Genomic DNA, 12,383 nt, shown 5'->3' with positions numbered 1-12,383 from the left:
TCCAGTCATTCATTGCCACAGGTTGGCTTAGAGCTCATGAATTTGGATGTGCTGTAGGAAGAGGGCAGGCATTTGCCTGCAGTTCCGCCTGTTAGGACAAGGTTGGGAGACAACAGCAGAACAAGAAAGCAGTAGAGCAGCCGTACAAATGGAGGTCCACTGTCACCTCCACTGCCACCCCTTTTCTAACAAATCGAGCCAAGCCACCCCCTGCAGTTACCCAGCACCTCCTGTTTATTCCACCCTTCTCACCAGGACCTCCACCGTGATCTGGTCTTTGACTTAAGTGGTCCACAGCACCCACTGGGATCCCTCAAAGTGCTTACTCTCTGCTTTCCTTTTCATCCAGCATCTCTGGTGGCTCAAGGGGGGCTGCAGCTCTCCGAAGTCTCCGATCTCTCCCTTAGTGGGAGTATTACATACTTACCTTCCAATTCACGTTCTGCAACCCCACCTCACTGCTCTCGAAAGCCTGTCCCAACCTGATCCGCCAAGTGTTGTTCTGCTTCATGACCCACTTCTACTGTTGTGCTCAGGCCAAGGGGATTTCACTTTAAAGCAAATATACCTGGTTATGTGCAAGGTGTTTGCTATTGTAACATTCAGTCATTAAATAAATTCTGGAACATAACACAGCCGCCAAAACAAACAGCACACAGTCTGGCAACCATGACGATGCCCGTTCAGTACCCGCTGCTGGGTCTGTGGCTCAGGCTAGTTGAACAAGTGCACTGCGCTCCGAGGGGGCTGGAGGGAAGCAGAGCCTGGCACTAGGTTCTTTATTATATATGTTTTCCTTTAGCTGAAGTGCCCCACATGTCACTGGCTGCTGGCACGTTAGCCACGATGGTTCTGTGGAGCTTCAAAGTCCCTTTTAGCGTAATGTCCTATAGTAACCAAGGCTGTGTGCTCCTCCTCTGTGGGCTGTTGCGTGTATGCATGTACCCCTAGTAGCTTCTGAACCTGTTGGCCAACTTCAAGAAGCCTGCCTAGTAGCTGTTGTGGAGAGGAGAAATTTCAGGAGTGTCTTGAGAATCGATAAGCAGCTGGAGAAGTCCTGAAGCACGAGTCAGCTGTAGGACTCACACCTGGGGGACACAAGGCTTCTTTGGTTTGCTGCTTGTGGAACTGCTTGATCTAACTTCAGCACTTCTCAGGGAAGAACTGCATTCCAGATGCCAGGAAAGATGATTAAAGAGGACTCTGAAATGCTTGCTTTGAACTCTTCAGAAATTATGAGCAGGATCTGGTGAGAGGGTCAAGTGAATAGTTAGCAACTTGAGTTCAGATGACTGAAGGACTCTGTACCCCTGTCAGTAGGAGATGCTGAGGCCAGATGCATGGCTGAGCAGTTACTCCTTTTTACAGTCCCATTCCAGTTATGCAGGGTCTGAAGCCCAGAATCACCTACCTGTTTCTGATGTGATAACATTAAACTTAGAGCACTTGCTGAGCACTGTTTCTGCCAAGGGCTCTTGCATGCAATTTTGCTCTGTTTCACCATACCCCTTGATTCCCAGGTGAGTTTTCTCTCCACCAGGCTCCATTCTAGGGGCTGGGAAGCATTCTTGACCCTTCCCAGGGAAATCTTTATATTTTTTTCTGGAATGATTTATCAAGAGAAAGGGAATGAAGAGGAGCATGACTGTGCGCCTCAGCGTTAGGATGTGCAGCTCAGAGAGACCTGGATTCCCATCTCTTCTTTCAGGGCTGCTTCTGTCTTCTTATCCAATGAGTGTGTACATGGTCATTTAAATGGGTAAAATACAGAGGCAGTGCTGGAAGCAAAGACCGGTCCCCAGAACATCCTTTCCCAAGGGACAGATTTATTAGATAGTTATTAGACAAGAGGTGGGCCATTTCCATCAAAGTCCCTTTTACACAGCAAAGAGCAAAAGCCAAAAAGTTGGGTTTGTGTTGCATCATGTAGAAATGTATTGACTGCATAACGAAGAACGCTCCCTGAAACTCCCAACAGATGCTTTTGGTTGTGTATAGAGAAGTCATACTTAGATGGAGAAGGGTCCTTTAGACAAAACTGTAACGCACTTTGGACTGCCGGCAGTCCTGAGGAATCAGCTGGGTACTTTGCAGATCACCAAAAATGCCTCAGCACTTTTTGCTGTTGTGTCCTCTGTTGGAGCCAAGCACACTTGCTCCCCACTGCGTTCCAGCAGCATGGAGAGCGGGAGGTCGGTTCCTCAATGCTGATAAAGATTTTCCCATGGCGCAAGACAGCGTAAGGGATGATCTCAGCTTTTTTCATCACCTAGAGATGGTGATGAAAAAGCAAAAGCACAAAAAAGTCTTTAAGTGATTCAAAGCCCATTTTGACTGGACTTTATCTTGCATCCTCCCACTTGTGCCGAGTGGGACAGAGCCAGGGTGAGTTTCTTTTCAATCCCCCTAATTGTTGCAATATCTTCTTGGAGTCTCCTACTTAAAGCTGGAGAGGTCCTGAAGAAAAAGAAATGCAAAAGTGGCGACTGGCTGCCTTTACCCCATATGTAGCTCTGGTATTTGGGTTACTCTGTTTTGTCTGTGACACTGTCTATTTATATCCAGTTCTGTTTCCCGTCCACACTCACCAGCACCGTCGTATCTCCCGGGCTGTGCAGTGGTCTGGAAGCACAGATGTACACACAGGCCAGAAGTTGTCAACATTCCTGGTTTTTAACTGGGACAGCTAGGATAAAGGCTTAGGGTGGATGAGTTTCCTTGACCAGCGAGAGCTGTAGACATGGAGAATTGCGTTCCCTCGTGCTGCAACTTCAAATAGAAGCAGCTGCAGGTCTTTCTCTGGCTCGGTTTCTGCTCCAAAACCAGGGTGGAGATTGTCCTCCCCACCTCCTGCCTGGAGAAAGGGGATTTTCATGGTCCCAAGCGCTGTGCCAGCGAGCTGGCCGGCACTCCCAGGAGAGCAACTCTGCACCAGGCTGGCTCGCTCCCCAGCACAAAGCTGTCGGCTCCCCATTCCTCAGGGACTTGGTGGCTTAAGCATGAGCAGTGAGACTTCAGCCTCTACATCTCCACAGCGCATAGCCCTGGCACTTCGCGGCGTAGACCGTGTCTACAGCAGAACACGGTGTTTCACTTGTTGTGCTCACTGGAGGTGATGGCACCGCGAATCGCCTTCTCCGGGGAAACCCTCAACACCCTCCAGTGGTGCCCCAAACCCTGCTTCTTCCCATGTCTTAACAGTGCCGTCCTCGTTTTGCTAAGCCGAAGCACATACCTAGCATAAGCATGTACCCCTCCAGATCGAATCCACCTAAAGCAAGAAGAGCTTCACATTTTTTGCAAAATTGAGGTCTCGGTATCCTGAACGTATCTTTCAAATGCAACTGCAGGATCTGCATAATTGAAACTTTTGCTCTAATCTCATTACGTCCCCCAGGCAGTTCCTGACAAATGGAGATTGTAAGTGAGGGTCTGTAGTAAACATAACTAAAAAGAGGCATCTGTAATGTTTTTGCAATGTGTTCAAAGCAGCTTGGGTGCTGAGCACAGAAAACTCATTTCCCTTTCACCTGAAATGCCATTATGTTTATTAAATTAAGAGTGGCATTAATCCTAGTACATATCCAAATCTTTTTGTGATTTTGCATTTGGCATAACTAAAAGATCTCACTAAATATTTCTCTATACCTCTAAATAATATTGCCCATCATGTAATACTTGGTTCAGATTTTCCTCAGTGACTTTGTATCAGAGCTGAAAAAGAGCTATCACAGCAACTAAAGTAACAGTCCTTTGTATTAAATTTAAATTTAACATATGGCTTCTGTCCCAGAATTTTCCACATCCATATTAGAATCAGATGGTAGTGTAAGATGAAAAGATTTCCTGGATGGGTTTTATTCTTATTCTTATTAAAGGACTGATAACAGGCTGAAGGCAAGGTACTTGTTCTAGTAAAAAAATCTGCCTAATATCAAAGGCTGGATGGACAAGCTGACATGTATTATTGTTAGGCCTCCCTGCTTGATCACATTTCAGCATCATAAAATCATTCTGCTAGTGAACATGAAGCATAAAAATTCCAGTGTGAGAGCAAAAAGCCCAGGCTGGCAGGTAGTGCTCCTTTGCGCACACTGCTTTATGCTTAGTAGCTGACTATAAGCCAATGGGGTTTAATATCAAAAAGTAGTGTTGGCAACAGCACAGAGTAGCTATATTTATTTTAAATTTTAGTTATTCTCAAATATTTGCATTCATGCAAGGCACTCCCTCGTCCTGACTTACCTGTGGAGCTGGTATCACATGTGATGTGACAGCATAGGGCAGCCCCACCAGTACTGCTCAGCCTTCTTCAGGAGCCCTGCAACCTCTGCCCTGTCCCCGAACCAGCCACTTGCCCCAGGTTCCTTTGGCAATCTGGAGACAGAAAGATCAAAGGGACCTAAACACTCTTCAGAAAGCAATTTTCCCTTTACTCAAAGCAGCTTTGTATAGTACTTATGTATGATTGGGCTTAAATTGTACAAACGTTTGCAGGCTCTGGGTATTCTATGCAAAAACAATTACTTTTGATAAAATGAAGGAGTGGTGCTTTCTAGTGTTGCTGTTCTGCTGTAGTGGAGACTGCGAGCATGATATTGGAGCTATAAATTAGATTTTGCAAAGCGGCTCTTCTGTAGGGAGCCTGCTGCTTCAGACTGACAGGCTATAATTAGCATTTTCTTGGGGATATTTTTGCTCTGTTTTGACGCAGTATCTTCAGCAACAAAAGTAGAGCAGCAATTGCAGGCTGCATTGATCCTTCATTTCAGCTTGTGATCGCGAAGGGTATTGAAGAGCAAATATGCTTTATAGATATCTTATGCTGCTTTTCTAAATGCACCTTTTTAAAGCAACTGGTATGTGGTTTGAATTTACAGGCAGAGAATCGTTTCACCAGCACTGGGTGTTTACGGCGTCAATGTCAACATCTGAGCTTATACCCAGCGCTCCTTTTATAGTCAAGGGAGGGAAATGTGCACATTTAGAGGAGCAATTAATCTGATTATTTTAGACATCTTCTTTCCAGTGACATGGATTGTATTCTAGAAGAGCCTATTTCTCTCCTTAGCGATAATTAATCCTAGTATAATTAGTTCAGGAGGGGCTATCTGTAGTTAGATGAGATGGATCCCATACAGCGTATTTCTGAATAGCACTGTATTCTCACTCTGCTACTAACACTGTTTGTATTAATGCTTTTCTTTTTAAATGATCAGATTACCATAGGGAATACATGAAGAGATCACTTTTGTTTGTAAGAAATACTTGATTCAGTCCCTGAGAGATTTTTACCGCTGATAATTACAGCTACCTTAATGCTTCCTCTGTGTCATGGTTTAAGCCCAGCCAGCAGCTCAGCACCACGTAGCTGCTCGCTCACTCCCCTCTACCCAGTGGGATGGGGGAGAGAATTGGAAAAAAAAGTAAAACTCATGGGTTGAGATAAAGACAGTTTAATAGGACAGAAGAGAAAGAAAATAATAATAATAATAATAGTAATGATAATAATAACAGAATTAGAATATACAAAACAAGTGATGCATAATGCAATTGCTCACCACTCACTGACTGATGCCCAGTTAGTTCCTGAGCAGCGATCCAGCCCCCAGGCCAACTCCCCCCAGTTTCTATACTGGGCATGACATCACATGGTGTGGAATACCCCTTTGGCCAGTTTGGGTCACTGCCCTGGCTGTGTCCCCTCCCAACTCCTTGTGCCCCTCCAGCTTTCTTGCTGGCTGGGCATGAGAAGCTGAAAAATTCTCGACTTGGTATAAACCCTACTCAGGAACAACTGAAAACATCAGTGTGTTATCAACGTTCTTCTCATCCTGAACCCAAAACATAGCACTATACCAGCTACTAGAAAGAAAATTAACTCTATCCCAGCTGAAACCAGGACACTCTGAAAGCTGTTTTGGTAGCTGTATTGATCCTGTCCTCTGCGAGTCAGGTACCGGTTTGATGCTAATCGTCTCCTCGGATGAAGAGTGTGTTCTGGGGCATGTTGGGTACGCGCGCAATGCTAAGGGACATGGGGCGGAAATCTCTGAGAGAACATGGGATTTCCTTGCCCTCTCCTGAAAACAGCTTCAAGGAAGCCAGATGAATGGGGCTTTAGCACATACATGCCTGTTTTCAGGAGCGTTACTACAACTGGGGTGAGGGATAAGGAAGCATAATTTGTATTGGGGAAGTGTTGATGCCCTGTTCATTTGGGTTCACCTGAACAATGCTTAAGGATTCATTCAAATAGAAGAAAAGCCCCCAAAGCTGGTCTCCAGATGAGTTTGCCATATATAACAGGGCACAGAGAGTAAGTAACATCTCAGGAGACAGAAGAACTTCCTGTGAACAGCTCCCAGCAAAAAAATAGAGTAATACCTAATAAATAAGGAACCAAAATTATTTCTGAAGTGTATAAACAGAGCCAAAGAATAGGAGTAATAAGGTATTATTGGTCCCATATTTGTCACCTGTCACTATATCATACTGGTGCAAGCAGATTGATTTTCAGAAGGTGATGGCTGCTGGGAACGTGTTCCTTGAAACCCTTTCCTGTTCACCACCCCAAAATCTATTACTTTTGGAAGTCTTGGCTTTGGAGTAGAATTCTGATATCTGGATTATTGACACCCAAAACCTCAAGGCTCCCTAGTATGGTCCACTGAGCATTAGTTTTCCTTTAATTAATCTTCTGGTCGATTATGTAATTAATTTTTCTGGGTGAGTGTGTATTCTGTTTCTTTAATTAATTAATTCTTTCACCTCAGCTCTGCTTATTCCCTCCTTTGTCAAGGACTTACATTAATGTTTGCAGCATTGCCTAGTGACACATGTATGCATTTTCTTTTTCTTTTTCTTGTTTTTTACAGCTATAACTGAAATTGCACCATGTATTTTGAAGACTTCACCAACGGATCAGCAGCTGAACAAGCTTGCGAGGAGACTGGGACCCGAATGGGAGCATATAGTTCTGTGCTTGGGTTTGTCCCATACTGACATCTATCGATGTAAAGTCAATCACCCTCACAACCTGCAGTCACAGATCGTAGCTGCGTTTGTCCTGTGGAGACAGCGTTTGGGGAAAAAAGCAACAATCCAAAGTCTGCAAGCCGGTCTGATGGCAGAAGAAGTGGATCCTTCTGTGATACAGTACATGCTTGAGTGAAGCCTTGCTGTTGATTGGGAGCTTTCAAGTACTTCTTTAAATTAAATAAAGAGGATTCATGAAAATGTACGTTGAAGATCTGATGCCTCAAACTGGAAAAAAATGGGGTTGGGAACTGTGGTTTTATTAAGCTTAAACATTCCAGTTTTCTGTGGCATCTTGTGACTTGTAATTCTTTTCATGCCAGATTAATTTTTAGCAGGCATTAAAAACTGGATCACTCTTTCCTGTTCGCTTTTGTACTATTCCAGTGGGGATATAGGGTGACACTTAAAGTCCTTGCAAGCAGGCGGCCCTGCAGTGAGTTCAGCAAGGTTTCTGGTTTCATTGCGGCAGCAACACTTGGTTTAATCTATTTTCTGGACTATGTAGGAGCCTTTTTTACTGCTGTTCCACACTAGTTCCCTGATACCCCAGCAAGAAATGAGAATAATCACTGTTACTAATTTAACAATTTTACAGCAGTTTTGCAGGTGGCTAATTTCACATTTATATAAGTTTTAGCACATACAGTTTCTTGCTAGGATAGATGGCTGCCACCTTAGTCTGCCTTTGAAACCGGCCCTAAGTGGAAGTAACAGGAACCTAGCGTGCCTGTGAGGATTTCTCCCACTACTATTTAATGGGTGTAGGTTTCTGTAAGGAGACAGGCACCGTGTGTGTGTGCCATCTCTTAGCATAGCACGGGTAGGGAGTTCTCAGGGAAGACACACAGTAGAAAAGTGACCAGAAGATAGGCAGGAACAGGCAAACAGAGCAAGAAAGGACCTAAAAAATGAGACAACTTCTAAGTTGTCCGTGTTTGTCTCCGCTAATAAACTGGGAGACAGCCTGGTGCCCGCTGAGTCTTTGTACTGTGCTCTGGATCCAGGCAATCTTGTTTCACAGAAGTTTTACTCTTAGGTCAAGTGTCCATAGGCACCCTTCTCTGACCACCGCATGCCCAACAGGGTACTGAAGTTTGCGGGTCCTTTCTGGTCAGGATGAACTCCCCACTGCTCTCCTTCCAGCTTGTGCCATCCACCAGGCTCATTTACTTTCTACACTTTCTACACTTCTACACGGCTGCTTCAGCGCTCCTGTCCCCCGTTCTTTGCCAGCTATAATTGTACCACCAGTGATGATTAGATTTTATCCAGAAGAACAGTGAAGCTTGGGCTTTTCTTCTCCTTCCCTCCTGTCAAGATTTTTTTCCTGCTGGAAGAAACCACTGAGGTTTTTGCTGGCTGGGTGAGTGGGGATCAGTCCACAGGGTATGTATCCAAAGGCGATGGAAGTGACCAGCTGCTCTCTGAGACCTGATTATAAGAGGCAGAATATGTTTTAATTCTCCCTGAGCAGTTTGCAGTAAATGAGGAACAAAGTTTGCATGCAGGGTTTCCAGGTCTATTTATGAGCAAGTTATGGTAGACTGTTTCATCTACAGAGTCATTGCCAAGTAACTTCCCGTCCTACAAGATCTGCCCCATATAATTTAACAGCTTAACAGCCTTGTCAGAAGTCTTTATTGGGGCAAGAATGAACTTTACTACCTTTTTTTTTTTTTTAATTCTTCCTATACCTAGATTTTGGAAGACATTTGGGAAATTAGGAAAAAGAGATTTTAAGGAAATCCTGTCTGCCTTGTTTTCCAGAAGCATGGAAAAGGAAAACATATCCTGGCAGGATCAGCTCCTGCAGGTCCCAAATCAATCTGCTGGTATTCTGGTTTTAATCTTCTGTATACAGTTCTGACCTTCAGTAAATCATGATCCTGTTATACCTCACTCAGATCTTAACTAATCATATCCTATTATGGCTACTTACAGAGTTTAAGTCTATCAACAAATCCCAAATAAACAATGTAAATCAATTTAGGCCTTGGGATTTATTTATTTTTCTGTTTCATGATGCTTTAATGCCAGCATATTCTTTTTTTGGTTGAAAACCATCCTAGAGCAGGTGTACAGGCATTTGGCGAAGTCATATGAGCGCAGCCCAGCGTAGGGAGTGTGATGAGGGCTCTGAAGCAATTCTGCCAGTGAGATGGGCAGGAGCGTGGTCTGCATGTTAGGGAAGAGGGGCGAAGCAGTGCCCTTGGCAGCAGTCTGGAGGAACAAAAGCTGGAGATGAGCAACAGGAGAAACTACTCAAAACATGATTTAGAGAAAGAAGCTGGCTCCCAGTGACATAAATGCAAGTACCTTATCTTGTTCTAAGCCAGCATGGACCAAGTCTTAAAACAGACTGGTCTCCAAGGGAGTCATCCCCAGTTAACCCAGCATGAGCGCCGTGCTCTGGGAAGGCAACTGGTCCGGGCAGTAAAGCAGTGGAATGGGCACACTCACGGGGCCCTAGTACCTTCTTCTTTGGGTGAACTTTGCATTTCACGTTCTTAATTTGTAAGACCAATGTCAGGTTATCCATAACTAATCTATTCAGAATCGGTTAAGAAACGGTTAAGAAAAACAGCCTGGAGTAGGTATGAAGTGTCACACCAAAGAAGCCTTCCTTACCAGTCAGGTATCTCTCTGTGTAGCTACTGTGGGCCACTGGAAACCTGATGGGTGAGTATCATGTCAGGTAATTTCTCCATTTAGATTGGTCTTTAGGTGGGCTAAACTCAGCCTCCCAGCAGTAGTACTGAAACTACAGGAGCCACGGCTAGACAAGGAATTTAAAACCTGGCCTCTCGTACTGTAGAACAAAGCACTTGATTCGTAATTTATAGTTGCTTTCACATTCCCAGGCCCTAAATTAATGCTGTAATACTTGAGTTGCAAATATTGAAGGGAGAGGTTTACTTATTTTATGAGATTGTTTCCATTGCTGTTATTTTTAAATTCATGGAAATGTTCCTATTAGACTCTTCAGTTTTATTAAAGCTTGTTTTTGCACTACACAAATGCAGAGACACATTTAATTTGACAGTAGTATTCCTTTAACCCAGTGGATTTTTCCATCCCCTGAAAAATATTTTTCTTCTGTATGTAATGCTTTATTTTGCACAAGGATGCAATTAAGACAATTTAATTCTTCAGACGTATAGCAAGGCCTCTTATTCTCTCTTAGGAGAGCCAAAAGGTCTTAAAACGTTTATTCTTCTCTGGCTAATTTGTGAGCAAATGTTACGTATTTAAATCGCACTCGTAGACAAGCCTGCGACTTGAGTATTGTTCAGGAGGGAGGCGACTCGGTGAGAGAATTTCCCCATCTCTCCCTTCTCCTCAAAAGTCCCTTGCGCCACCAGTTTGGGTGACGACGGGGGGGGGGCTTGCGCAGGGGCTCCTGCCCGCCGTGCCCCCCAGGACGGGTGCACGGGGCACGGCTGGCGGCCGGGGACAGACCCCGGCAAGGACTCGTCCCTCTCCCACTGCTCAACTGCTCTCCGATGGGTTTGGGTTTCTTAACCAACGTGGAAAAAGCCTTTCTAGTGAAAAGGGTATTATTGCTATCTGTTTGTTTGTGGCGGTGTTTAGGAGCCCTGAGAGGGGAAAGCATAAAGGTGGGCCCTGGGGACCTTCCACTGAAGTGGATGGCTTAACTTCTGTCCTTGGAAAAAGTAGTCATTGATTTTCTTCCTTGGTCTATAAAGGAGACTTTGAGATCCCATTTAACTCTCCTAAGTGGTAAGTAGGCTTTATAAAAGCTGTTTTGTACTCCGCAAGTACAGGCGGACTCGGCATAGCAATAGGCATGGCCTAAGAGCACTGCTTCGCACCTGTACAAGCAGCAGGGATGATCACAAAGGAGGGATCTCCTCAGGGCAGAACCACGTCAAGGAGGCTTTACGCCGCGTTGAACAGCGGCTGCAGCGTAGACTGAAACGAAAATGCAGTCGCCTTTGAGCCGCTTCTCCCAGATGACGTGGGGGAAATTTCCATCTTGAGTCATGTGTTACAACAGTCATTGATCTATGGAATAAAACGTTTTGCAAAAGGCTGGGAAAATAAACAAAAAGTCACATTATATTCAAAGAACATAAAAGGCATGCTCATCTGATGCTAAATGTGGTCGTGCTGCCAATTTTGTTTCTTACTGGAAATAAAAACGGTCTCTGAGAGCTAATCTGTTTATAAGCCTCCATATTCTCCATAGCCATAGACTAATGTCAAGGCATAGCAGAAGTAGAGCTGAAAAGGCAGCCCCTAAAAAGCTTCGTGTATTTACAATGAATATTCAAAAGCTTTGTCCAGATTTTGCTAAATGAAAAGAATTTTGACTTTCAAGGTGTCTTTCTAGCACCTGATAAATAGACCTAAAAATAAATCCAGTGATTTGGCTTTTTTTGGCCTGAATTCACGGTCTTTTTTAACTGATTTCCTGAGAAAAAGGAACATTTGCCGGAAATGGAAATATCTTTGAAATATCTTTCCAGATTAAAAAAAAGAAGTATGTGTTTTAGCAGAATTCACTTCTGAACCTCGCATTTTAGATGTGAAAAAAGATGAATTGGCAATTTCCCTTTGAAGCTGTTGGGGAGAGCTGAATGATCAGTAGAGCTGATAATGGCACAGGAGGACTCCCGGCACTCCTGCAGCAGTGACTGCATTAAAATGTCTGCACGTGTTACAGATACCATTTCTGACACTGATGTCTGGTCCAAGCCCCAACAGCCAAGAGACAAAAAGTCTCTTATTAACTTCAATGCGCTTTGGATTAGGCCTTCTTTAATTGGAACCTGCTGAAGCGTGGTACTTTTACTACCTCCCTTTGAAAAGCAGTCTTTATGGATTTGGGGCAATAAAAAGGAAAGGGGGTTTTGTGGGTGTAGTAAGCACTCTAGGTTATGGGGTCCTCTTTTCACTGCCTCAAGTGCTACTTTGCACTATTCACTTCAAAGTCAGCGTCACGAGGAAGGAAAAAGAACAGAGGAGTGGAGCCATTCAGCAAAGGGTATCGGTATGTTTCCAAAACCGAGATCATTTTGAGTTCTGGAATATGAATAATCCCCTAAGAGGTGGGATTTGATCGCTCAGGAGATTGTTAATAGATTCATGGAGTTTTCCACCTCGAGATCAAGGGTCCAAACCCACATTAACCCAAAAGAAATGCAACCTAATGGCAGTCTGTGCAAAACGAACTAGGCGTTTTCTTCCTTCTGTCTTTAGGACTTTCATTTCTGACCTACGCGGCACCAGCCCTTGCTGTCGGACTTCGAAAAGGGCATAGAGGATTGAATGAGCCAAGTACCTGAACGGCCCTCTGCCCAGAAGAGGGACAAACCCCT

General features: G+C 44.3%; 1 protein-coding gene across 4 annotated transcripts in view; it reads left to right on the top strand.

Moving 5' to 3' along the window:
• The window catches only part of CRADD (CASP2 and RIPK1 domain containing adaptor with death domain), a 79,569-nt gene extending 70,543 nt beyond the window's left edge, over nucleotides 1-9,026 (top strand). For all 4 annotated transcript variants that reach the window (XM_030002574.1, XM_041120528.1, XM_030002573.2 and 1 more), the window contains exon 3: nucleotides 6,879-9,026. In XM_030002574.1, the coding sequence (XP_029858434.1) occupies nucleotides 6,879-7,174 (296 nt within the window). In that variant the 3' untranslated portion in view covers nucleotides 7,175-9,026. The remainder of the gene's footprint in view (nucleotides 1-6,878) is intronic.
• The last annotated feature ends 3,357 nt before the right edge of the window (nucleotides 9,027-12,383 follow it).

This window comes from Aquila chrysaetos, chromosome 26 (genome assembly GCF_900496995.4).
Source record: "Aquila chrysaetos chrysaetos chromosome 26, bAquChr1.4, whole genome shotgun sequence".
Classification (NCBI taxonomy): Eukaryota; Metazoa; Chordata; class Aves; order Accipitriformes; family Accipitridae; genus Aquila; species Aquila chrysaetos.
The sequence above is the reverse complement of the archived record's forward strand: the minus strand, read 5'-3'. Positions and strand labels throughout refer to the sequence as shown.